Source organism: Homarus americanus, unplaced genomic scaffold (genome assembly GCF_018991925.1).
Source record: "Homarus americanus isolate GMGI-L3 unplaced genomic scaffold, GMGI_Hamer_2.0 scaffold367, whole genome shotgun sequence".
Lineage (NCBI taxonomy): Eukaryota > Metazoa > Arthropoda > Malacostraca > Decapoda > Nephropidae > Homarus > Homarus americanus.
In genome coordinates this window covers 6864279-6891668 of record NW_024743709.1, presented here as the reverse complement: position 1 = coordinate 6891668, position 27390 = coordinate 6864279, and the positions used below count along the sequence as shown (strand labels likewise).

The following is a 27390-nucleotide window of genomic DNA, read 5'->3' as shown; positions in this document are numbered from 1 at the left end:
CACTAGAGCGGCACAAGGGACTTTCCAGCAAGCGTTCTTCTCATTTTACATGGCTTAACTTAAAGATGTTATGAATCTCTATAACCGTGTAGGGAAAAGCCATATTACTTCTATCTAAGCTATTATTTATTATTTAATGGTGTTTGTCAGCTAATATACGTAAATCCTCAGGAGAGTGTCAGCTACGCGTGTTAAACAGTGCATACGGGATCGGAATGTTCCTTCCTCCTCTTCTTGCCTCGCAGTCGCCCCTCCACTCCAGTTGAATGTTTGTGGCGGCAGTGACGGCCCCTCTCCCGCCTCTTGGGTTCAGGTACGTGTGTAAAGAAGTTTCACTCAGGGTTCAGGAACTTGTGAAATGTTGAAGGTGTGTTTGATTTACCACTGTGGCATGATTCTGGTAGATGTGAGGGACTGTTTGATCTACCACTGTGGCATGATTCTGGTAGATGTGAGGGACTGTTTGATCTACCACTGTGGCATGATTCTGGTAGATATGAGGGACTGTTTGATCTACCACTGTGGCATGATTCTGGTAGATGTGAGGGACTGTTTGATCTACCACTGTGGCATGATTCTGGTAGATGTGAGGGACTGTTTGATCTACCACTGTGGCATGATTCTGGTAGATGTGAGGGACTGTTTGATCTACCACTGTGGCATGATTCTGGTAGATCTGAGGGACTGTTTGGTCTACCACTGTGGCATGATTCTGGTAGATGTGAGGGACTGTTTGGTCTACCACTGTGGCATGATTCTGGTAGATATGAGGGACTGTTTGGTCTACCACTGTGGCATGATTCTGGTAGATGTGAGGGACTGTTTGATCTACCACTGTGGCATGATTCTGGTAGATGTGAGGGACTGTTTGATCTACCACTGTGGCATGATTCTGGTAGATGTGAGGGACTGTTTGGTCTACCACTGTGGCATGATTCTGGTAGATGTGAGGGACTGTTTGGGTCTACCACTGTGGCATGATTCTGGTAGATGTGAGGGACTGTTTGATCTACCACTGTGGCTGTGGCATGATTCTGGTAGATGTGAGGGACTGTTTGATCTACCACTGTGCATGATTCTGTAGATGTGAGGGACTGTTTGATCTACCACTGTGGCATGATTCTGGTAGATGTGAGGGACTGTTTGATCTACCACTGTGGCATGATTCTGGTAGATGTGAGGGACTGTTTGATCTACCACTGTGGCATGATTCTGGTAGATGTGAGGGACTGTTTGATCTACCACTGTGGCATGATTCTGGTATATGTGAGGGACTGTTTGATCTACCACTGTGGCATGATTCTGGTATATGTGAGGATGTGTTTTATAAAACAAAAAGTTCAAATAATTACGTGAACTTTTTGTTATTCAAATTTTTATATCCAGGTTAAATTTATTTAATATGACTCCTGAATTTACTACATTATTATTATTATTATTATTATTATTATTATTATTGTTATTATTATTATTATTATTATTATTATTATTATTATTATTATTATTATTATTATTATTATTATTGTTATTATTATTATTATTATTATTATTATTATTATTATTATTATTATTGTTATTATTATTATTATTATTATTATTATTATTATTATTGTTATTATTGTTATTATTATTATTATTATTATTATTATTATTATTATTATTATTATTATTATTGTTATTATTGTTATTATTATTATTATTATTATTATTATTATTATTATTATTATTATTATTATTATTATTATTATTATTATTATTATTATTATTATTATTATTATTATTGCCACCAACAGAATTTCGATAATTTTATCTTTGTAATCAATAGTTCACACAATTCTAAGACACTCTTCTTCTATGACGTTTCCCTTGCAATTGACCTATATAATTATTATTGTTATTGTTAGTCATGTAATTAAAGTGATACTCACTTAGTCTTTTTAATACTACGGTAACACATTTAAACTCATTCAAAGTCATTAAGTCCCTCATTTAATCTCATTCATGAAAGTATTTACGTCCATTTTCTTTGTTACGATGACAGAAGAAAATGTAACTGTTACATGGTTGACTTCACTATTTTATTATTATGGTTGTAGGATACAGTATACTATTTACTTTTGCTTTTATCCTCTTCGCCACTGATCGGCTCGTTAGCCGCTTGGGCGCTTGATGTGTTGTATATCTCCGTATAGTTAAGAAATAACTCTGGCGGATATACGGTTGAGAGAGAAAGAGAGAGAGAAGTGAGTCACACATTACTAAGCTCTCACAAAACGAGTTCATAGTCAAACTTCCTGTCGTCACGTCAACAAAAGATTCCCATAGATTCAGTATGGAATTCTTTGAATTTCTTGACGTTATCACCATGAAACGTTGTTGGCTTTTCGGTTAAAATTACGTTATGGTTAGAATTAGGAAAAATAATCAGAAACGTGACCGATTGCCCAAGCGGCTAACGAGCCGATCAGTGGTGAAGAGGATAGAAATAAAAGTAAAAGTTTAAGTAAATAAATAAGTGAGAAAACTAGCACGGAAATAAAGAAATGTGGCGGCGTAAACGAACACTTGCACCTTATTGGTCAAATATATACCTTCCTTGTGCCACGTGATTGTTGAAGTGTACTTTTGCGTTTTTACTTTTATCCTCTTCACAACTGATCGGCTCGTTATCCGCTTGGGCGGTGGGTAACGTCTCTGTTACGTTTCTTTGTGTCACGTGATTGGTGGAATGTAGCTTTTTTGTGTCACGTGATTTATGGCGTGTAGCTTCTTTCTGTCACGTGATTGGTGGAGTGTAGCTCCCTGTGTCACGTGATTGGTAGAGTGTAGTTTACTTCTATCACGTGATTAGTGGAGAGGGCCCGGGTTTGTCGCACGGTTGGTGGGAGACTTGCTTTATATCACATGATTGGTGGAGTTAAGCTTTCATCTGCCACGTAATTGGTGGTAACTTCTTCATGCCATACCCGTCTACCTATATCAAGAAATTACAGCCAAAATAAACAGACAGTCATCCCTCGAGGCCCATGACGACATTCGTCAGCATAACAAAGCCTTTTTACATGGCCGGATGTTCTTCCTGGCACGAGTTATCACCGTGGGGACTGTGTTGTACACCATGGTGATGTGGGGGCTGAGTTGTAGCTTATTATTATGCCGAAATAATGCAAGAAACTTAGAGATAGGGAGAGACAATAAAGTGACGATATATATATATATATATATATATATATATATATATATATATATATATATATATATATATATATATATATATATATATATATATATATATATATTTCATGTAGATCCACAATGAAAACGTGGATAAGATAAATCTTGATAAAATCACACGGGAAAAGGGAAACAACGTGTGGAGTTCCCCAAGGCTCAGTACTTGGACCATTATTATTTATTATATACATAAACGACATAGATATCGGCATAGACAGCAACATAAGTAAATTTGCTGATGACACTAAAATAGGACGTGTTATCAAATCTGACGAGGACTCGGCAAAACTACAGGAAGATCTAAACAAATTTTTCGAATGGTCTGAAAAATGGCAGATGAAATTCAACGTCGACAAATGTAAAGTACTCAGTATAGGAGATGTAAACAGGGAAACCAGATACCAGCAGATGAACAACGATGCCATAGAGAAATCCGACTGCGAGAGAGATTTAGGAGTAATGATGAGTAGGAACCTTAAGCCAAGTAAACAATGTGTTTTTGCTCGTAATAAGGCTAATAAAGTACTTGGGTTCATACAAAGGAGTGTTAGTTACAAGACTAGCGAGGTCATCCTAAAACTGTATATTGCTCTTGTGAGACCACACCTGGATTACGCAGTTCAGTTCTGGTCACCGTATTACAGAATGGATATAGAATCCTTGGAAAGATTTCAGAGGAGAATGACAAGACTAATCCCGGGCATTAGGAACCTTGAGTATAGAGACAGGTTAAAGCATCTTAATTTGCACTCCCTTGAGAGACGTAGAGCGAGGGGCGACCTGATAGAGGTGTATAAGTGGAAGGCAGGGCTAAACAAAGGGGACATTACAAAGGTACTCAAACTATCCAACCAGGAGCGAACTCGTAACAATGGTTTTAAATTAGACAAATTTAGATTTAGGCGTGAAATAGGTAAACACTGGTTTGGAAACAGAGTTGTGGATGAATGGAACAAGTTACCAAATATCATCATTAACTCGAATACTGTACGCTGAATAGCTTCAAACATAGGTTGGATGCTTATATGAGCAATAGGGGTTGGGTGTAAACGGGACTGCCCAGTATGGGCCAATAGGCCCGCTGCAGTTTCCTCCATTCTTATGTTCTTATGTTCTATATATATATATATATATATATATATATATATATATATATATATATATATATATATATATATATATATATATATAACGAGAAGAAACGAGAAAAAATAGAATTAAAAGTAAAAAAACGAGAATCAATTGTTTACCTGTATGTATTGTATATTGTCAAACCACTCGAGTCCTATCATGCATCCTCAGAGAAGCAGCTGAGATGGAAATACAGTACAAGTATATAAAAACAAAGAAAGTAAACATGAAAATTAAGAATATATTTAGTAGAGTGATAGTGGACACGTTAATACTGATATACACTATACAGTATAAATAAGATGATGTTGTAAGAGTTGTTATTCATGCGTCACACACAATGAAATGAGTGGGGTTGGGGGGAGGGTATAAATGGAAGGGAACGTCAAGATATTTTACCTTGAAATTCATCGTCAATTTAGTTTCATATCAGATATTAGCGGTTTGTTAGCTGATAAAAATAAAAGTATAAACAAAGAGGACAAATAGACGTGTATAGGTAATGGAAATAAACCTTTGACCGGGTGTAATGACTGATGTTAGTAATTAGGAAAGGCGTGAGGAGAACTTTATTTTTATTATTATTTTTATTATTATTTTATTACAGTATATGATTATTCTCTCATTATGTATCCGTATATATATAAACACTCGTGTATACCAGTGTACATATTGTCATACAGGTTTTGTTTATTAACCTATTTTTCCACTATATAACCTTGCGCAGTAATTTCATTATTGGAACAACTTATATTCACTCTCGCCATATTGTTCTTCACACTTAATCTATCCTTCCTATATAGAAAAGATATAGACTATTATACATTTATTAAATTTTATTGACATTTATTAAGGAAGATAGAATATATTATGTTGTTTATAAGGGAGAAAAATAATGAAAGAGAAAGAAGTTTGTGAACCATAATATGGCTGACAGACGCCAATCAGCTGATGGATGCAACTAAGGCGTCTACCCCGTCTGTCTGCTGCAATAATGACCTAGATCTTCTTCACTGGGTGCTCCAAGCCTTACCTTACTCATAAGTGAAGGTAGAGTGTCCCCATGACTCATAATAACGTCCTCACAGCCTCATATTTAGATAACTTTAGTATGGGTGAAGGAGACCACTGGGCCACATTGACCACTGCAGGTTATTTAAAGGATAAATCACCGTTATTATCCCTCTTATGTGATATTAAACCTTTGTTCCTGTGGGGTTATAATACTCTCATACTAGGGGAAGGGCTGTCAACGTTGTGATTAGTGTATTAAGTATACTTGAGGTGAACCAACATGACAAAAAGAATGTAATATTTTATAGTGTCAGTTTATGTGTTTTGTGTTATATTACTTAACATATGTCTTATTATATCCAGTCACTTGATTTATATAGTGTATGTGTGTTAAATTTGATTCTGTTATGTGTTATATTAAGATAATTGTTGTTAGTCTGTTAAACTAATGGTTGTTAGATTAATGTTTTTCGAGTTTTTGTTTGAAGTTTTAACCATTTATTATAGTTTCAAGTTTATATATTTCCCCTTATAAGAACATAGGAACATAAGAATGGAGGAAACACCCGTTTAAGTTAAAGATTGATGTTTATTCTCTTAAGCTATTATAAAATTCATCTTGATTCAACATTGAGATAGACAGTACAGGTATATTAATAATAGTTAACGTTTAGGTACTTTAATGGTTGTCCAAGGTAGCCATTAAGAGTACTGTATATGCACTGTTTTCGGTAATGGAATTACTTGAAGAATCTCCACCCTAATTTATTTCACCTAAAGATTACCGATCCTAATGCTAACCTAACCTAACCTATCCTAACTCGACTTAATCTAACTTATCTTAACCTAACCTACCTAAACCTACTCTAACCTAACATATCAACCTAAGCTAACCTAACCTCAAATATAATTGCGATGGTTAATCTTTAGGTGAAATAACTCATAGTGAGAATTTTTATCTCCCTTTGCGTTATTGTGTCTGAATTACCGTTGACGATGTTTGAGAAGTAAGAAACATTGTGCCGTGGACCCCAGTGATGACCTTCTGTTAAGAGATATTAATTCAGAAACCATTGTGAGCCTTTTAAGACACGTCAACGCACATGTGAGGGCCGTAGAATACAAGGCGGGAAATAACATTAATACCCTGTACTGTAATGTGAACCTCTTCGTACTGTTGACAAGTATTGATGAGCGCGGATATATATTTTGGTGCTTATGAAGACGGCATACTTGAAGAGACATATTTTTTTTTCCATTTTCCATTGTTAATTTACATGATGTCATTCTACCATGGCTACTGTGGGATGTGTCTGTGTTGTTTTGGTAATACTGTACCAAGTTACTTTATACATCTCTTCAGTTGTCTGTTTGGGTAGATTTCCTCAGGATAAAGTGTGGCAAGAACACGTCTGTCAGTCACACTAGCACTTGACAGAGTATTTCTGAAGTAGATAACATAAACTAACCAAATTTAACTTAACCTGACCTGACCTAATCTAACCCAACCTATACTAGGATTGTTAGATTAGTTTTGGTTGGGTTGGTGTGACAGGGATTGTAATTGATCTTTTTACATCAGCACTGTGCAGACAGTCCCCAGCTTATGAAGGTTCGGTTCATGAAAATCCAAAGTTATAAATTTTTCTTATCATATTTATAATTTTTTCCAAAGTGATAATGAAAAATGCTGAAGTAATGTTTTTTTTTTATTACTACCGATATGCTTAGAGTCGTTACTTCACTCATTCACTTCATTACTCACTAATATTCATGATGTTATTAAGTCTACCAACAAGCTTTCAGTGTGTCGTCAGTCTCCTACCTTCACCATATAACTTACTTCTTTGACTAACTGGAGACAAGTAGACTCATCTTCACCACACAGTCACTCAGCCAATTACCTGACTGTCCTACTCCTCATTAACTTTCATACAATATGTGACAAATTAAATAAAAGAATATTATGTACGTATTCTTAAATTTGATATGGTATTTATGTACAATAAAGATGTCGAGTTGTAAGAGTGTGTGACTGTAGCGTTAGATGGCTAATGGCAGCTTTTGCACCATGTAAACAGATCAGGATAATGTTATAGCATCATTCGGGGTCGAGTGTGGGATTTATTTTTCGTAAAGAACATATCTCCAAAATAAGATGTTGGCTTACTGTTTAATACTGTTCGCTTCATTTATCCAGTTTCTCGTAGGTACAGGTATAAAGTTATTACTGACTGTACTGCATATATTTCACTTTCTGTGTTAATGATTGGCTTATAATCATTGTATACACCAAAGAGTCTCCTTAAAAATATGTCTTGTGCTATTTTTATATGTTTTGGTGAAGTGTTTTTATTTTGAGGAATGTATCTCAGCTTTTATAATGGGAATGTATGGGAAAATGTAATCCAGTTTACAAAAAATGTTCTCAGAGATGTTACAGATTATAAGATGGTCAATAAACTCTTCAGCTGTCTTGGGGTAATTGTGGTGGATGATTTGTCGATGTCTTTCATTAAGGTCGTTTTCTCTGTCATATAGACTTCAGAGGATAGGTACAGTCCCCTTCACTGGTGTGTTTACAGGGGCTCGTCATATAAACATTCCACAAATCATTATCCTTGAGATATTTGTTTAAATAATGTTTTTAATTTGATTCCAGGGTAGTTTACTAAAGCGAGTTTCCGTCTGTCGAATGTAAACAAACAGGGCTGCCACACTGCACAAAACGTGACAAGCCCCCTGTAAATGCATTAGTGAAGGGGATTGTACATAGGTACTGTAGGTAGATATGGAAAAAGAGTGATCAGTATGAGGTAAACAGAGACCATTATACTGTGGTGGCGGGAGAAGACGTTATTAAGGGTTGAGTTGAGAGATGGTTGGTGAGATATATGGCAGACTAACACATCACCTCATATATTGATCCTTGACTTAATATTCATCTTAGTTACAAGTTTATTACACACCCAGCATAAATAAGTAAGAGACCATTGTAGGCTTTTTCCTTGTGATTGTCTAGCTTTAGCTTTTGTCATTTACTTTTGGACTTCCCTCAAAAAATTATAGTATATAGATAAAAGAAAACATATGATATTAAAGTTTGTAAGACATTTACACATACACCGCTGTTCTGGAGTTAGTATTATTGGGCAGAATGAGGGAATGTTGGTGTTTGAATGGAGTGGTATTGATAGTGAGACTCAGATAGGTAGATGGATAAACACAAACTTCATATTGCCTAACCTAACTCAGTAAAGAAGTCTGCCCAATAATACACATACTGTCCAGGGGTTTTCTCTTATAGATAAACCCAGGAAAATGTTCACATCATTTGGTACACTTGTTTCCTGGTCGTGATCGGGGAAGAGTAGGAATGATTTGTCTTACTCTGTCTTAGATTTATAAAAGGTGAGGAACTGGCCTTCACCCTGACCAGTGTTAGACTCGGGTTTACTAATAAATAAAACTTCTGTGCTACTAAAACCTCGAGGCTAAATTCTTTGCATACAGTTCTGCAACGACTGGTATAAATCCTTGAACTCAAGATTCATAGAGAAAATTATTATAGTACCCCGAGCAGTTGAACTATAGATAATTGCCAATACAAGACACGTGAAATACAGGTTCAGTATTTGTGTTACTACAGAACAGAGAGATTTAGTTCTGTGTTTTATTGGATATATTTGTAATCAGTAATTATGAAAGTTGGTGTTTTATTTTTTTTATTTTATAGGGAAGATTTTCAGATCTATATTATTTGATATAGTTTTTTCTCCTTTTTTTAGCAATGTAGAATTTTTTTCAAGTAAATAACGGTGATTGATTTTTTGCCTAGGTTCGGGATGGAGGCGGAGAAAGTTACAGAGTTCATCTCACACACACAAGCTGACCCGGTCCTCGCTCGACAAATACTGCAGAGTAAGTTGTGTTAATCTGTTGGTTCATGTTTACATCATTCTCCGAGCTCTAACTTAATCTACTTGACATTCATTACTTTTTTATTTATTTATTTATTTATTTATTTGAGTTAGTGGCAGAAGTTTGACTAATGTGATAGAGAAATTAACAATTACAATTTTACAATAAGTATTTTAAGTGTACAGGGGGTTCCTGGGTTACGAACGAATTCCATTCATGAGGACGTTCTTAAGTCGGAACACATACCCTATGTGCACTATATCATAGCCCAAGTCCTTTTATACATCTTGAAACACCTAATTTAGGAGAAAAGAAGAAATTGAATGTCAAAATACAGTAAAGATAAAAAAATAAAGTTAAACACTTTCATTGAAACCTGGGACTGGCTTGCATGGAGAGTTGGGCATATTTTCAGCCACCGGCTGCAACTCAATTAAAAAACCGTTTATTATTATTATCATTATTATTATTATTATTATTATTATTATTATTTTTATTTGTAGGAGTGACAGAGGCTTCATTGGGATGGTTGAACTGACACTATTTTTTTTTTTGTCATACAGCTCTCCGTAGCATCATAGATATTCAGTAATACCTCTATGAATTTTGCTGTGTTGGTATCTTGGTGTTTAAATTTAAACAATCCTTTTTCAAAAAGCCTGAAACCATCTGTCATTTCTTTTGTAATGAATTGCTTTGGTTCTGGAGTTTCATCTTCCTCTACATCCTGACAAAATATGCTTCTCCAGTTCAATCAGGTCCTCATTGTTTAATTCTTCAGCATGAGACTCAAGCAACTGTGTGACATCATCCTCATGAATATTAAGCTGGAGTTGGTTCATAAGGTCTACCACTGTCTGTGTCACTTTCCCAACATCATTTTCAAAGCCCCTGATATCATGGACAAACTGTGGGCAGTACCAAACACCATTAGGGAACTGATTAAGCCAGCCCCTACTAGCAACAAAATCTTCCCCATCACTTTCACCGCCACGTTTAACCTTCAAGTCAGCATGCAAGCTTCTTGCTTTTTCCTGAATCAAGGCGAGACTTAGAGGCAAATGCCATTGATTTTAATCTACCACCCATATCACTAACAATTTTTCCATTTCAGTTAACAATTCACTGAATTGTTTTGTCATCACAGTTGAATACATTGGCGTAGATCCTTTTGCCTATTCAAGAATTTTCTGTTTGTCTTTCAAATTTGTTCCGACCGCTGACCGACTCAAGCCCAACGCTTTACCAATGACTGAGGATGTTTGGCCTTTTTAGAATGTTTAACTACATCAACATTCATTTCCATTGTAATTGTTTTCCTTTTCTTGGATGTGCTACTATCACTTGCATCAGGTTTGCATATGGTATCCATGATGAGGGCAGAAAATGAGAGTTAATAAGCTAAAAACAACAGTTTGCACTTGTTCACACACATTAATACGGTGAGGGTAAAGTGTACTGACGCTCCCTCAAGGCGTGTGGCTGATGCATCACTCCCCACCCACCGCTCAGCCTCACCTCTATGCCACGCAAACTAGTTCTTGTACATAAATACTACTACAAACCAGTTGTACTTATGTTGGATTCTTAAAATAATTGACCTTCTGGGACCTCGTTCGTCTCGGCGGGTGTTCGTAGGTTGTGCCTGAGACCCTCACTATGTGAAGTTAGAGTTTAGCCTGGTGGAGGTGGTGAGTCTGCAGTGAAACCTCCATATAACTGACTTATCTCTCCATATAGTCTGTTAGATGGGGCTTCCACATCTAAAGGACACCTTGGTGTAACAACTTTCATCTCTATACCGTTCGTTAGATGCAGTTTTTATATCTAACAGACCCTTGATATAACAGACTTTCGTCTCCATATAGTCCGTTTAATAGAGGTTTCACTCTATATTGACGGTGGTGTGGACAAGCTGCCACTCCTCAAGGCAAGGTCCAACTAACCTTACCCTTAAGGAAAGGGAATGTTATATACAGTAGTAACAGAAATAAAAGTCTTAATATTGTTAAGCAGATGTTGTGTGTACGGTTTTAAGGAAAAATAATAGATATTAAAAATCTTTTTAAGCTCTGTACCCTGCATACTGTAGTAGTAATTTACTGTATTACATATATTTATTCTGTGGTGATATATATATATAGTCATGGCTGACACATTTATTAAGACTGTAGCTTGATTAATCTAACTTCCCTCTGCTGGATGATCAGTTAATAGACTGTTAAGTGGTAATATTCTTACTTAACCTGTTAGTGCCCACAATCCTGTGTATTAACTTAATTCACTCTACTGCACTGTACTATATACTATAGTTTGAAGACAAGTAAATTTGATGACATAAAATTATTTTCAGACGAGAACTGGGATGTGAAGGCCGCTGTACAGCTGTTTTCGGTGCTAAGAGGGGCCAGTCCCTTTCATCACTCAGGGCTGACACGATCTGCCCCCCCAAATTTCAACTCTTCAGTTAAGCCACCAGTAGCCCCTAAACCTGTGTTTGACCATAAGTCTAACTCTGACAGCAGACATCTTTCTGATGGAAGATCGTCCTGCGGTTCCAAGTTGGCGCCTCTCCCACCTCCGAGAGCGAGAAAAGTCGGAGCCCTGCCCAAGTTGCTTCACGAGGGACAGTCCGTGATGCCGTCGGTGTTGACGCACGTTCTGCCTCCCGTGGGCCCGGACGTCCTCCCCGTGGCGGGCTTCCTGGTTGAGCCGTACGGCCAGAAGAGTATCAGCAGTGCGCGGATCACCAGCTTACCGCCCATACAAAAATGCTGCAGCGTGAACCATTCTCATAATGTTTGTCAAGGATTAGATTTCTGTTCTCCTTGTTCATCCCCGGTGGCCACTTCTCTCGTGCCTAGTATAAATAAATGTCCGTCAAAACCTCAGAGTGGAAGTGCAAAGAACGCCCTTCTCATAGAAAAGGTTCGTGGTACGTCGGCAAGCTTCTTGGAGAGCCAGAGGAACTCGGTACGCGACGGCAACACCAGGGCTTCCTCCACGCCGCATAACTCCACTAACTCTTTGCAAGTAACTGTTAATAGTAGCTGTATATTAAGTGTCAATAATCCCAATAATAATACCAATAAAAACAATAATATATATTTAGATGACTATTCATCATCATCTGTGAACGACTCAGGAACCCTCTCCACCGCAACAAGCCAGACAACGAACTCTGTTTACAATGCTTCACCCCATTCATCACCTTCAACAACCACTATGCAGGCCGCTTCCAAAGACTCGTCGCCATACTCATCAATAGCTGTGCCTTCTGCCGCCACTGGTCCGTCGAGCGTGATCATTTCCTCGACAGCTAATAGCTTCGACACGTACGCCGTGAAAGACTCCAAGTTAGTGCGAATTATAACTGTGGATTCCCCGAAGGACTACCTGTGCCCTCCCGGTCTCAACGAGCTAAGCGACCGGGAGAGTAACTGTATCTGTGACTGTCAGGAATCTCGTCTGCCAGAGAAAAGCATCAGTAGTAGTAATAAAGAATACCGGTTCCCCGATGGTGTTAAGAAACATATCAAAGGGGAGAAGAAATACAACGGGGGAGACGACGAGGTAGATAGAATGGTGCGGCCAGGAGGGGTGTCCAGTCTGGTCTGCTCGGGGACGTCTTCACTCTCTGCCCCCTGCTCGCCCGCCAAGCCGTTGCTGCGGAAAACTGAAGCTGTCGACCTGGAAGAATATGATTATTGTTAGTATTTTTGTTTTTCTTGTTTCCTTGAATCTTTATTTATTAGTTACCATACTGTATATGAATGTAGAGATATAGTTCCTCTAATGTGCTCATCATTATTATTTAATATGTGTAAAGGGAAGATTCTGTAGGGACATGTGTTTTGTAGATATGAAGAACGGTGCTGCTGTAGTTTGCGGTCTACAAAATATATAGGTTAGGTCAGGTAAGGTTAGGTTAAGTTAGGTTACACTAAAGATATCTTTGTAGAGTGCACGCTATAGTAGCAGCTGAAGAACACTCACTTGGTACTGGATACGTTATACTTTCCATTATGAGGTCAAGAGAGGGTCGGCAGCCCAGTCGTGTAGGAATTAACTCTACGTTGGTGTTCTTTCCAGACAAAAAATTGAGTCGGGGAATATCCAAGGCGACCGACAACGTCAACATAGTATCCAAAGCTCGGTCGGAGTTTGCGCAAGAGATCTGGGAAGCAATAGACTCCAGCCGTACTCCATTTTTTATAGAGACTCCCATTTTCACCTTCACATTACCAGACCTTAGCATATACTCAGGTAAGTCTTGTCTCCATGATCATGATGGTCTCTACAGATTGAAGTCAGCTAATGAGAGCAAGGCATTGTACTCAGAGGATTGAAATAGTTGTTGTGTCATAACCGGTCACCATACAGATCAGTGAACCTTGTTTCCTTGTGCAGTATCTAGCGTGTAAGTGCTTCAGAATCCTTTGGTTAAGATAATTGGAATTTTAACATACAGTATTTTATCAGATTTTTCTTTGTAATAAGGAGGATTTTTTCTCCATTTTGTGGTTCCGACATAATGTGATGAAAAACAATGTTATTAGATATAACAACACCCATAAGTAGATGCCAGATGAGGGAATTTTGTCTGCTAGTGTACACGTTCTCATAATGTCTTATAATATACAGTAGTGAAACCTCCATGTAATATACTTCTCTCTCTCTCCATTTAATCAGTTAGATGGAAGGTTTCACATATACAAGATCCTCAATGTATAATGAACTTTCTTATCCATGTACTGTATGTAGTCTGTTACATGGAGGTTTTTCTGTACTTTGCAGATGAATTTCGCTTATTTTTGGAAAGAGATCTGATAGAAACATCAACTTTGGTGTCCCTGGAGGGTGCTGGCCGCCTCAACTGGTGGGCACTCATCGGAGCATCCCAGAGACTGTGGCCTCTGGCGACCACTGGTGACGGCAATTGTCTCCTGCATGCTGCTTCATTAGGTAAACAATACAGTACAGCACTATACTATATATCTCCCACTGTAATACAAGTGAGGACCAGAATTAAGATAGTGTGTGAGTACATGATGAAATTACAAGTAAATTTCAGTATTACAGACTTTTTTTTTTTTTACTGTTGATGATTCTTATTTCCTGTTAACTTGCAGGAATGTGGGGCTTTCACGACCGCTTGTTGACCCTTCGCAAAGCCCTGCATGAATTCTTAACTCGGAGTCAGTTCAGCCGGCCACTGTGGCGACGCTGGCGATGGCAAGTCACACAACAGAACAGAGAGACAGGTAAAGCAGCAGCACAGATGATGGCACTGACTCTTAAGGTGACTGATTGTGTTTATGTGTCAGCCGTTGTCCACCTACAGTAGTCTCTCTCTCACGATGGGAGTAAAAGAATTGTCTCTCTAAAATAAATCACTGTTGCTATCCCAGTCATTCCTTTTTTTATTATTATTACTACACATTTACAGACTACAGTTGGGTACTTTTCCATGTATACTCTCGCTGTTAACTAAACCTTCAATGATCATTTACTTCTGCTGAATTTTCATCCTCGTACCATAATATACTCATGTACTGTTCTCAACAAAAAGGCAGAAACTATTATTTTCACATCAGTCGCATGTGTTTAGGCAGATGAGTGTATTGAAACTCTCTCCTTATCAAGTTGGCAACTCTGACTTATCACTTGAAACTAAATCTTATCTTCTCACTTTCAGCTGCTAATAGCTTCCTCTTTACTAAACAAACATCTTATACCTTTCATTATGGGGAGGTCACTTTTAATATTTTATATGGGTAATACCGGAGGATTGTATTCAGCTCTGAGAGGAACCTATACACAAGGGATTAATTAAATGCTTCTGAAACTTTTATCAAATACAGCACTGTGCTCCACTGTCTATAGGATTGTGCCGTACTTTTTCAAGCCCAACCAATATATTTCTCTCTCCTCAGGTTTAGTTTACAGTGATGATGAGTGGGAAACAGAATGGAGAAACGTTCTTCGTCTGGCCTCGAGCGCCCCGCGAGGCAGCCAAGACAGCAGCGGAGAAGGGTCATCATCGGAGGGCAGTCAGAAGATCAAGAGCCAGACCAGTAGCACAGGTTCCAGGACTGACTCTCCGCCTCCTACCGTGAGCAAGAGATTAAGTAACGGGTAAGATTTATTTTTTTCTCCCTCACTAAGTAGTTTCATTATGTTGCTCATATGTAGTAGACTCTGAATGGCTCTTCTAGGATGATAAACAATTCCAAGATGATAAAACACAGGTCATTATGAAAGAAATAATATACGGTGCAGTATTTTCTGACGGATACCAACAGTTACTTGAGGAAATGTTGCCTCTTATTCTGGGGGGGGGAAAGCATTATAAATCAGGAGTTACTGTGTTCAGGGCAGAGAGTAAGATGAGTAGATGCTAAGACTCTTTGATCTCTGTCTTAGTTGTGTATACTACGTGGTGGGAGGTCAGATGTCTCTTATTAATTAGTAAATCATGTAGAGGTCATTAAGGTTTGGTGGAAAAATGGCTGTAAAACATTAATAATGATGACAGGTGGTTTATTTTCTATAATTTTTTATGCTCTACTGTTCCTTCAGTTCTTGTAGAGACGATTAGATTATTTCCGTCTATTTCGTGGAATAATTTCTTATGTACTGTGATACTGTTCATTTATTGTCTTCTTCTTATGATAATTATTGTCCTTTGTTTGCTTTGAAATGCCCCAGAAATATTCTAAGTGACATCCATTTATAATTATTTTATTTCTTGTCTCCTATGGAAATAAGGTGTGCAGTTAGCAACTACTATAGTAGTACCTAGCTATTGTAGTTTAGTACCTAACTACAAGAAAAACCCCAATATATTCATAAAACAAATTAAATCAGTTCACAAAAAAAAACCTACCTAACTACTGTAAATTAGGACCTAATTACAGTCATTTAGTACATAATCACTGTAATTTAGCAACTATCACATTAAGAAATGAATGAAGTATAAACTTGGGACATTACCTTAAGGTACCATGGATTTTGTATCGTGAGAAAGTGGTGTAAGAATAAAATAGTTGTATTTGTGAATATTGGCTGAGTGAATGCTGGTGTAGTGAGAGAGACCTGTACTGTAAGTACAATATTTAGAATGATGACAAAATTGGCAATACAGTACAATACTGTACTGTAGACTTACTATGCCTGCCCCTTGCTTTAATGAAATTATCAGGAATATTGCCAGTTAATTATATTACTGTATCTTATTTTAGTTTGCAAGATAAACAAGATTATTTAGAATTAAGAAAAAATTTGCAACACTGTACAGTATATTTTATTTATTGTTCAATGTTTTGTTATACTATGATCAACTATCAATTTAATTGTATCTTAGTAAGGCTGGGCTTAAAACTGCTAAGTAATTCTTTCTATCAGAATATAAATTTTTGGTCTTTTTTAAATTAAATTCAAGTACAGTACTGTATAATTTTATGTTTTGTCTTTATCTGCCTTATATACAGCGCTGTACTGTACTATAAGGACATACAGTAACATGGAATGGGGTTTAATATATAGTACAGTATTGGTAATTTTTCATGGCTTCTTTTTTTTTTTTTTTTTTTGGGGGGGGTTAAAAATTCATGCAATTTATGGGATGATTTAATATACACTAGTGTCTTATCAATTGACACTTTTTTCCAATCCTGATTATAGGTTAGGTTTCAATATTTCCTCTTAAAAAATATTTGTTGTAATCTAACCTAACCTAACAAACACTGGTAGTACCTGCTGTAAGCACTACCAGAATAACAATCCAGACAGTGAAATATAACATGGAAAAAAATTAACAGGTAATTATCAGCATTGGTCTTACAGGTGACATTTGTTGTAAACTATTATCTCAATAATCTACCAAACGAGGGGATGTTTGTAGGAATGTAATGCTAGATAATTTGTGAGAAGCTCAATGGGGAGACGAAAAATCTTGGGAGTTGAAGGAAAACATCACAGGGTTACACATCGGTGTCTTAAAGTTATATACATTTCCGTCGGAACAAATTAATACAACATTTAAATGTTGGTTTTCTTTATTTTCTCATTTTAATTTACATATGCAGTACAGTATATTGTATTTCAGAGACTTTATCTACTGTATTCATATATAAGTAGGTACAGTAGTTGGAACTTTTGGGATAAGTCCTCGGGTGCCGACCCACACACGAAGACTTATCCCAAAATGTTCCAATAACAATTCAGAGTACCAATTAGTAACCCTAATCAAATCACATATATTTGGTTTAAAAAGATTAATTACAGCTCAGAGGGAGCATTCGGGATATTAATAAGTGAAATGAATGTTTAAAAAAAATGACCAAAGGTGATTTCTTTATGCTTGGTTTATGGAGAAAAACAATTGCATCTCCTTACAGATTCCAAACTGGTCAGAGTGAAGACTGTGCAGGGCGCGTGTACGAGAGCTTGGAAGAAATACACGTGTTGGCGCTGGCTCACGTTCTGCGGCGGCCCATCATTGTTGTGGCGGACATAACTCTTAAGGTAGATGACTGTCTATATTATATCGCTCACCAAGACTTGTTCAGTTTATATTTGAGCATCTTAAAAGTTTTCATGGAGTAAAACAGATCCTAACTTTGGAAAAATTTAGTAAGGTGTCATATAAGGTACCATAGAAAGTGTCATAGAATGTGTCATGGGTGTTATAAGTTGCCATAGAAGATGAAGATGTCATAAATTGCCATAGAAGGTTCCAGATAACATGCTTGTTCTGACAGGATGTGAGTGGAGAACCATTAGCTCCCATCCCCTTTGGCGGGGTGTACCTGCCCCTGGAGTGTCCACCCAGGGAGTGTCAACGCTCCCCGCTGCTCCTCACATACGATGCTGCTCACTTCTCAGCTCTGGTGGTGATGGAGACCCAGGCAGACTGTAGTGCCTCTCAGCTCCCAGGTAAGTAAGATTGTTAATTTAAGCTGCTTAATGTCTCTCACTGTTTATATAATACCCTGTCGTTTCCGTGTAAATATTCGATAACTTTTCTTTTGGCTTTACATAAATGCTAAATATATTTCAATTACCATATAGCGAAACCCCCAATATGACGTATTTTCATCTCTATAAATATTATGGTTCGTTAAATAGAGGCTTTACCATACTTTATTTTCTTTTAAGTAAACCGACCATAATCACTTCTCTTCCAACTAAGTTATTGTGGTCTACTTTCTGCCTGGGATTTAAGTCATTTGTAACCAATTTTTTTTTCCTCATAAGATGATTCATATAATTTTTCTCTTTTTAGCTGTGATTCCTCTGACTGACTGTTGCCACGAGCTGCTACCCATCCAGTTTGTGATTGACCCCGGAGAGGACTTTGTGTGGGGAAGAGACGACCAGAACCCAGCCATGGTACAGAAGCTAACCATCACCAACCATGATCAGATTGGTCTCCTGAATGAATACCTGGATGTCACCCAGGTCAGGATCCTCTTGGGGGGGTCTCTACTGTACTGATTATACTGTATATACTTGGTGTAGCTAACTCGAAACTTTACATCGACTTATGTCAATTTATTTATTTTTCTCACACCAGAATAGAAAGGACATTAACTCCCCATAGAAACCCAGGTTATAGATTAAGATACATCTTATAACATTACCCCACAAATGTATTGGTCATTTACTCTCAACAGGTTCCCATTCCACCGGGCTATCTAGAAGCTTGCCAGGCAGTGGATGAGGCCGAGTCGCCAGAGAATTATCACCCAGAGATCGAGAAGAAATCGTCCGAGTCAAGTTTTGACTCGGATGAAGGTCCTCCATACACCGATGGAACGGTTGGAATATTTGCCAGCAAGAGCAAGGCCTCAAAGCAACTACAGACAGTTGCAAAGCAGTTTGGGAGCATTGGTAAGACCATGTCAAAGAAAATTAAAAAGAACTTTGGCAATTTGTCAAAACTAGGTCGCGCTGGGTCATTTAAGAAAAAAGACGAGTACGTAAAAACTTGCAGCATGGCAAAAAACAGCCGCATGCCAAAGATTTCTACCCATCAGAATTATATTCTGGCAGCTATGATTCACACTGAAAAACGCCACGCATACCAGGAGGAGATGGTGCGCAACTATCTCAACACTGCACGTCGGAGGTTTGAGAAAGATACAGAGCTGAGGAGACGACAGGAGGAGGAGATGAAGCATTTAGAGCTGCAGCAGCTGCAGCACCAGGCAGAGGTGGAGGGTCCAGTACAGTGTATTAACCCGGGGTGTAGTCTGTATGGCACTGCAGTCACGTCTTATATGTGTTCTGCGTGTTTCTCCAAACAGAAGGAGCAAGAACGAGAGTACAAGCGCCAAACTTCCGGTAATCTTAATTCTCCAAAAGCTCAAGATTTTAGGGGCGACGGGCCGCAATACGGAGCGGGGAAGTCAAAGTTTTATGCAGAGTTGGATGCTGCCTCAGTGTCGGATGCCTCTAAGATTCCTGTTATTCAACCATTGTCCTCTAAAAAAGATGGCACTTTGTTTCTCTCAAACTCCACATTCTACAGTGACAGTTCAACTATTCCAAGCTATAATATTGCTAAGTCCCAGTCTACCGTTCCTAACAGTGACCTGACCGTGGGCGTCGGCACTCACTTACCGGGACCGGACTCTCCCTCACAACTGTCATCCCTGTCGGTGGTGACCACCACGATGGCCTGCCGGAGCTCCGAGAGCTTCACGCCCGTGGCCATAGACGAAGTGAACGTGTGCGTCCGGGGAGAAGACAGGTCGGAGAGTCCCTCTCAGCCGTGCCTGACTCGAGACTGCAAGTTCTACGGAAGTTGTTCAACGAGCGGGTATTGCTCTCGCTGTTACCAAGAAAGTGGCAGCATCGGCCCCAAAAGTGTGATGGTACAGCAGATAAAGTCTGTCCAGCTGTAGATGTTAGCCAAGTGTTGTCGTGTGCTTCAAGTGAACGTTGAATATTTATGGTTTTGACAGTTTTGGTGTTTAACCCTCTTGATAGATTTTGAGATATTTTTGATCTAGTCATAGTGCCATAATGATGTGAGTTATTTAGTTACAGATGGATTCACTGTTTTTTTTTTTTTTAAGTAAAAGTGAAAAATGCACTTACCTTAACATGTGTTGAGGATAGATGTGCCTTTGATATGTCAAGATATGTTTGTCATTTCCTCCGATACTGAATGTAGGAAAACTGGTTAATAGAAAATGTCAGGCAGGTTATTATGTAGATAATAATTAAAGCAGCGGCTCCTTGATTAAGTCTGGTGTTTAGTGGACAAGATGATCATTTAGGTTTGGCCTTTTTCTGAGAGTAACAAAATTCAGTGGCCATCATAATGGTGTGTGATATTTCAGTCAATAAATTGTATGTACAGTACAGTAGTTCCTTTTGGGCAAAATAAATGTTTGGGAATTACTGCTGTAGCAGATATTTTAAGAAAGTCTTGTTAGCTTTATTTATATGAATGATTAATACATTATGAAGGAAAACGAGCATTAAGATGTTACGAAGAGAATCTGATTTAGGTTTAGCCGTTTTCAAAATACTGTATTTGTATTGAATAGGTTCATATGCAATAGTATGTTCATTCTTCAGTAAACATTATACATATTATCTTCTACAGCAAATGTTAGAAGAACATGGCATCAGTTGCAAGAAGAAGCAGCTCTCAGTTTGAACAAATTGTTATTGATGTTTAATTTAAGCACAGTCTGTGTTGGCTTTGGGGAGTTTCCCCTCTAAATGATATTTTACTTAAATAATAAGTCTGACCAGATCGTTCCAGTAAAGAATTTTGTTAACAGCCCATTTGTTTTTTGGAAGACATAGAAAGATGCAACCATATTCACAATTTTAATGAGTCTTAATCTTCTTGCAACCCATTTATACCCATTCCTCTCTTAAGAAAGCAAGTGCTGTGCTGTGCTGTATGCTGTGGTTTGCTGGAAATCCTGTGGAAGTGAGGTAGATTTAGATCTGATAGTTTAGTAGGTCAAGAAGGCTCATATATGTCATTTAACTCAAGATACAGCGACTCCTCGGTAATGTTTGAGGTTCGGCACGAAAATATCTTGAACTGTGATGGTTCATTAATCTTCATCGAAGTTAACTGCTGGTGAGAAAAACAAGTTACTGTAGATTTCTGACAACCAAAAATGGGTACAACTCCACAAAAAAATAACTTTAAAGAAATAATAAATGTGTTTTAATGTTAAAAACATTGTAGACTTGGTCATCTTTCACCATCGTGAACATAAACAAATTCATTATTAAAACGTCCTGTGGAGGGTCGGGTAGATCGACGCTTAATGCTGTATTTTATAACTAAATTATGCCTATATTTTTATGGAACTAAATAATGCAATACGGGAGGGATTATTGGCTGAAGTCTGTCCCTCTCAGAGCTTAGGGCTGGTGTGTGTAGAACAGTGGGATGTGACTACTATTGGTCAAGATAATAATTAAGCTTTGCTTGCTTGAGAATGTCCAGGTGTGCAGATTTGTGTGATGTACGTATTTGACAAATTAACAAGTGCACTACTGTCGAGCATCCCGAGGCGAACATTTAATTTCCAAAGTCGTTTAATATCGAAGGGAATGAATTTATCACTCCCAAGAATATTGAATGGCAAAGAGCAACACACACATTAGCAGGGAGTTACTGTAAATTGATATAACATATATGAAATGTAATGATGTAGAGTTAACAGGCACTGTCCAACTCAAGTAGTCACTGCTCAATGCAACAATACTCTTACGCATCTCGCATAATAAGAATGGAGGATTTTGTGGTTCCAATTTAAACAATAGATTTTTGTGTTGGTAATATTGAGGAGCTGAAGGTGTTGCTGTGGAAGTTTATAGTATCCAGTTGACCATTAGTAAAGGTCATGAGGGAGACCGGGACAGAGAGAGGAATGGGTTGACACATTACAGTAATCTGGTGCACTATTTCTACCTCCCGTTGAATGTCATTTGGGTTCATACAGTATAGCTATATTTTCTATTAAAATTTATTCTCAGCTGTGGTTTTTTTACATATTTGTTTGGATATCAAGAAAGTGTATGAACGTGTTCATAATTTCCATTGTTAGCGATCGGTGATGTGGACTCGGTGGCTCGAGCGTAAAATATATATTTTCTTACTGTATTGGGCTGCCTCAAATGATATTGTTATCATGGCATACTGTTCAGTAGTGTAGATGTAAATTATTACAGTTGGTAGTGGAACATGTAATGGGTCATTGCATGTCTTATATCTAACTTATTTTCCTCTCCATGTAAATTATATCACAAGATGTAGTGAATGCCCAAGAAATCTTTCATTAAATAAACAAGTTTGGTGTGTGTGTGTGTGTATACAGTATACTGTATATACAGGTATATATACTGTATGTATACACATACACAGTATATCACTGTAATGTATAAAGTGATTCTTGCTACTTGAAGGTGCAACAGCAGCACATGTCTAGCCTACATAACTCATGTGCCCTGATGTGGTAGTCAACAGTATGGATTTCTGTTCACATTTTTGCAGAATGACATACTTTTAGCAACAGTTTTTTGCACTCAATGCTGGCTGCCTGACTGTCGCAGCACCGTACTCTGCGGCGGCCATTTGTGGTATTTATATTTCATTTGTTAACAGTTGTATGTAGATTAGTTTTGATATCACAGGTAACTGTATTTTCCAATACAGCTTTCTTCCATTTCATAAACTTGGTAAATATTTTTAATAGAAGGAGTTTACTGTACAACTCATTTTTGTACAAAATATTTATTTTCAGCTGTACTGTATAGCACGGATTTATGTCATGTAAATAACTACTTACTTTGAACGAGTAGAATTTGTACAAATATCTTTTTGTTAGGGCGATCATCCAACAACACGAATGGTACATAGTTCAGTTAGGTGCACCGCTTCACTTGTTACTTTGTGTGAAGGCGTTAAATCTGTCTCGTCCAATACCGTGGCTCTGTTGATCCCCAGGAATAACAACACGACAAGCCGAACGATAACCGTAACAACTACAACTGCAGTACTTGAGATTGGCTGTTAAACAAGGCAAGGTATTAATTGGAGGATATAATGAGGTTTATGTGTTTTTTCCTTTTGATATTTGATCACATGAGCAGTTGTTAGTGTTCTTTGTGCTCCAGACTGTACAGTAGTTGGCAGTTCATCAGTTGTAAGAATCATTTGGCTTGAATTTGTGCAGTTATTTGACAGTTACCATACTCTGTCCTCACCGGCTGCTATTATCACGTTTACTGTATCAAGAAGTATCGATATATTTTGACACGGTTGTACCATAAGCTTCTTATATTGCTGAGATTATCTTGTTAAACAGTAAGGTGCTGACCTTTACCGACCCTAATGCCAGAATTCACCAAATTTTGTTATGACTTACAGTCCTAGACACGGTAGAAAGGTTGTACTGTACAGTAAGACCTCCATGTAACAGACTTTCTCTCTCCATATACAGTAATCCATTAGGTGGAGGTTTCACGTCTAACAGACCCTCGATATAATGGCCTATCATCTCCGTATAGTCCGTTAAATAGAGGTTTCGCTGTCCAGTACAGTACTGTCGCAACACAGCTGCCATAGCTGGTGTTCCTGGCAGTGTTTACAAAGAAAACATTAAACAGCGCTAACAACGATGATGACCTGTAAACCCCGGCCGGGCGTCCCTTGACCCCCTTAGGCTTTAATTTGACACCAAGTTCGTTTCTGCCCAAGATGTGCTGAGTCATCATTATATTTCATAATCCATAGCTTTTATTTAGTCACGTAAAGAGATCATTATTTTTATACAAGGAAAATATTTGAAATTTATTAGACAGTATTTTTTTATGTATCCTGAAAGGGTGTTTTATTTTGTGATTATGTGTCCGTATTTGATTTGTGACCGTTTACAGTACTCGTAATATTGGTTTCTATACAGTACCAAAGGAACTGTGTGTGTGTGTGCATGCGTGCATGCATGCGTGTGGCTGATCACAAGCAGGAGGGGAAGAATCTTATCTCAACCAGATCTGTAGAATTACTTTAGTTGTAAATAGTATACAGTATATGTTAACCTTTACCTGTATTGTTTAGTGGGGAATGGAAGTGAAGTTTACACCAAGTGGAGGTGTTGAGGGATGGAGAGGGTGATGATGACCTAACCTAACCTAACCTCATTTATAAGTGGAGTGGAGTTTAATGGTTGCTTATATTTGACACTTTTAAAGTTTCTCTTCTTCATCCATTATACTAATGAACATATATATTATAAGGGCAAAGTATATTGATTATTAATAATCATCATCAGTTATTATTTATTATTATTATTGAGCTGTGTTTAGGTCACTTTTCAATGTCACAACAGGGGGTCAAAACGTCTTGAATTATGTAACGCAGATCATATTATTTTTGCAGACGCTGTACAGTATATCCCCATTTATCTTCATAATTTCAAGCTGTGAAGGTATGGAATCAACACGTCATGTCTCGAGGGTTATCACTAATCTCGGGGTATCGATCTTAAATACATATGTATGCTAATTTAAAGGAACATACTGATTGTGTACTGTGTTAAGGGTAATATTCACACAGTACTATGATGGTGGTTAGGTTAGGTTGTAACTGGGTGTAGTAATTAACGTCTTAGTTTGTTTGATTTCATTATTCACATCCTGACAACTGAGTGTTGATACTCAGGGTCACAGACAGTTGGGCGTGAAGAGTCGGTATTCTCAAGATTTATGTTGAAGACTAAAAATGCAGATTACTTGTTTTTTGAATTTGTAAAGTGAATTGGTAGTATGCAATAATGATTACTGGTGTATGAAACCCTTGCCTATGTATATCAATGTGTAGGCAGTACATTCGCCTGTACCTCAGAACCACCCTGAACACTGAGAATTAGACTTATAAGTCAGTCTACTGCTTCGGGTTCACGAGTCTGAATCTCGGGGTTCGTTGTTGGGTGAACGGACTTTAGTAGTCGACTGTACAGTGTACATGAATAACGTAATTGATATAACAGTTGTATAGATGAAGAGCTGGTAGCACAGAGGTGGTGTTCATAACCATAAAAAATTTTAATAAAAATAATAGGTTTCTAAAATCTGTACTTTTGCTTATGTCAAATCCTTGGCAGCTGTGCCTGCCTTTGTGTTCTGCTTGGCCACTGTGATGTTCCTCACAAACAAAAATATATTCTCGAAAGTATTGTACGGCCTACAAATGAACCCAAAAATGTGAGAAACCTTTATGAGCTGAAGGAAGAGCTACAGTTTGTTGTGAGATATTGGAATGTAGGATGTTTGTGCCAGGGGATGTTTGGTTTGGGCTAGGGTGGTTAGGACCTAATCTAACCGAACCTAACTGTGACCCAAACGTCCGTGGCCTAAACGTCCATGGCCCAAATGTCCCTTCACCAAGATATCATTAGTAACTCAGGTACTACTGGTAGACTGATAAATGTTTTATTTATTATTATTATTATTTTTTTTTTTTTTTTACTTACAAGTTTAAAGGGAGGGAGCCTAGGACACATTAACAATAGAGAAAGGTAAAGTGCTGTATGACCATAAGTGATGTAACAGTGTGCTCCTATACTGTGCATAACAGTGTGTTGTTGTGATTTTAGTTTTTTACATAATATATTGGTGTAGCGATTATATGTACTCATTTACTCTCTCTATATGCAGTTTATATTGGGAAGTTACTCAAAATGATGTGTTTTTATCTTGGAATTTGAATCAGAAGAGAACTTTTAGTGTTAATTATGTGATATTAGAATTTAAAGTTTGCTTTGTCATATTTTCTCATGATGCTCTTTAAGATTATTAGAAGTTAAATTTTGCAATAATTACTTATTTATTGGGTTAAAAACTTTTCATTGATTGATTTAGTTCATTGGAAATATTTTCTCTTGATTAGTTGTACAGTACATTCCCCTTGTGGTTGTGTCGGTGGTGTGGCGTGAACATCAAGTTGTGTTACGGCTCGTGAGACAGTGAAAACAAACCTGCAGGGTTGACCATACGTGAAAGCATTATCTCTCACATCATGCTTAGGTACTCTGTAGATATATTTAGAGACAGTCGCGCAGTCATTATATAGCAGACTTACGCTGACTTACGTTGCCTGGTTTATGCATAAAAAGCTGGAAATTCTCAGTTTGTGGGCAGCCAATTTTTTTTTTAGCTCCACAGTACTGTATAGGATTTTCTGTCCCATTGGATAGGGTATTTTAGACAATATATATATATATATACTGTATATATATATATATATATATATAGACAATATATAGGGTATTGTTATATATATATATATATATATATATATATATATATATATATATATATATATATATATATATATATATATATATATATATATATATATATATATATATATATATATATATATATATATATAAATAAACTGTATGTTATATAACCCAATCCAGCCTCTAATTTACTGCTGTATTTGTGTGTTATGTTTTGTAATGTAAAACCGACATATGTGATAACAGATCTGCTCTTCGGTCTCTGCCTTGTGCCAGTTTAGGCTCTCAAACAGAAAAAAAATCAGAGGTCAGTGATATAGATTTATCCTGCTGCACTGAAGTGAATTATATGTATGATTTCTTTAAAGGTTTTCTCGTTATGTACAGTAATTGATATTCTCCTTACAGTTAAACACACACACACACACACACACACACACACACACACACACACATATATATATATATATATATATATATATATATATATATATATATATATATATATATATATATATATATATATATATATATATATATATATATATATATATCTACACCACACAACCACACACACACACATCTACACACACACACCGACACACGTAGCCACACACCGACACACGTAGCCACACACAGTCAAAAGAAAAGTACTACCCTTTGTCTCTAGAATTAATCGTATGTGTATAGTTTGTCCTCCTACTCGCAATCTCTCAGGAAGAATAAATTTTTGTATTTTCCATCAACGCGGTGGACCTTGCCCGTTGGTTCCTATCTTTTTCTCTTCACTTCATGAGAA

At 37.3% G+C, this 27390-nt stretch overlaps 1 protein-coding gene across 2 annotated transcripts; it reads left to right on the top strand.

Moving 5' to 3' along the window:
• The first annotated feature begins 4 nt into the window (after window positions 1-4).
• On the top strand, window positions 5-25269 carry LOC121877225. 2 transcript variants are annotated; one of them, XM_042382836.1, is made up of 11 exons: window positions 5-313; window positions 9218-9300; window positions 11654-13009; window positions 13393-13566; window positions 14098-14265; window positions 14433-14564; window positions 15237-15438; window positions 17703-17829; window positions 18066-18240; window positions 18590-18765; window positions 18981-25269. In XM_042382836.1, the coding sequence occupies exons 1-11, from the start codon at window positions 267-269 to the stop codon at window positions 20211-20213; spliced, it is 3873 nt and encodes a 1290-aa protein (XP_042238770.1). In that variant the 5' UTR covers window positions 5-266; the 3' UTR covers window positions 20214-25269. The 2 variants fall into 2 exon arrangements, with proteins under 2 accessions (XP_042238770.1, XP_042238771.1); XM_042382837.1 differs by lacking the exon at window positions 5-313 and adding an exon at window positions 5285-5415.
• The last annotated feature ends 2121 nt before the right edge of the window (window positions 25270-27390 follow it).

Excerpts from the sequence above, each read along its gene's own strand:
- LOC121877225 (XM_042382836.1), top strand. The coding sequence starts at position 267 with ATGTTTGTGGCGGCAGTGACGGCCCCTCTCCCGCCTCTTGGGTTCAG. Across the intron at positions 13,567-14,097 it reads AGACCTTAGCATATACTCAG|ATGAATTTCGCTTATTTTTG; the intron begins GTAAGTCTTGTC and ends TGTACTTTGCAG. Across the intron at positions 14,565-15,236 it reads ACAACAGAACAGAGAGACAG|GTTTAGTTTACAGTGATGAT; the intron begins GTAAAGCAGCAG and ends CTCTCTCCTCAG.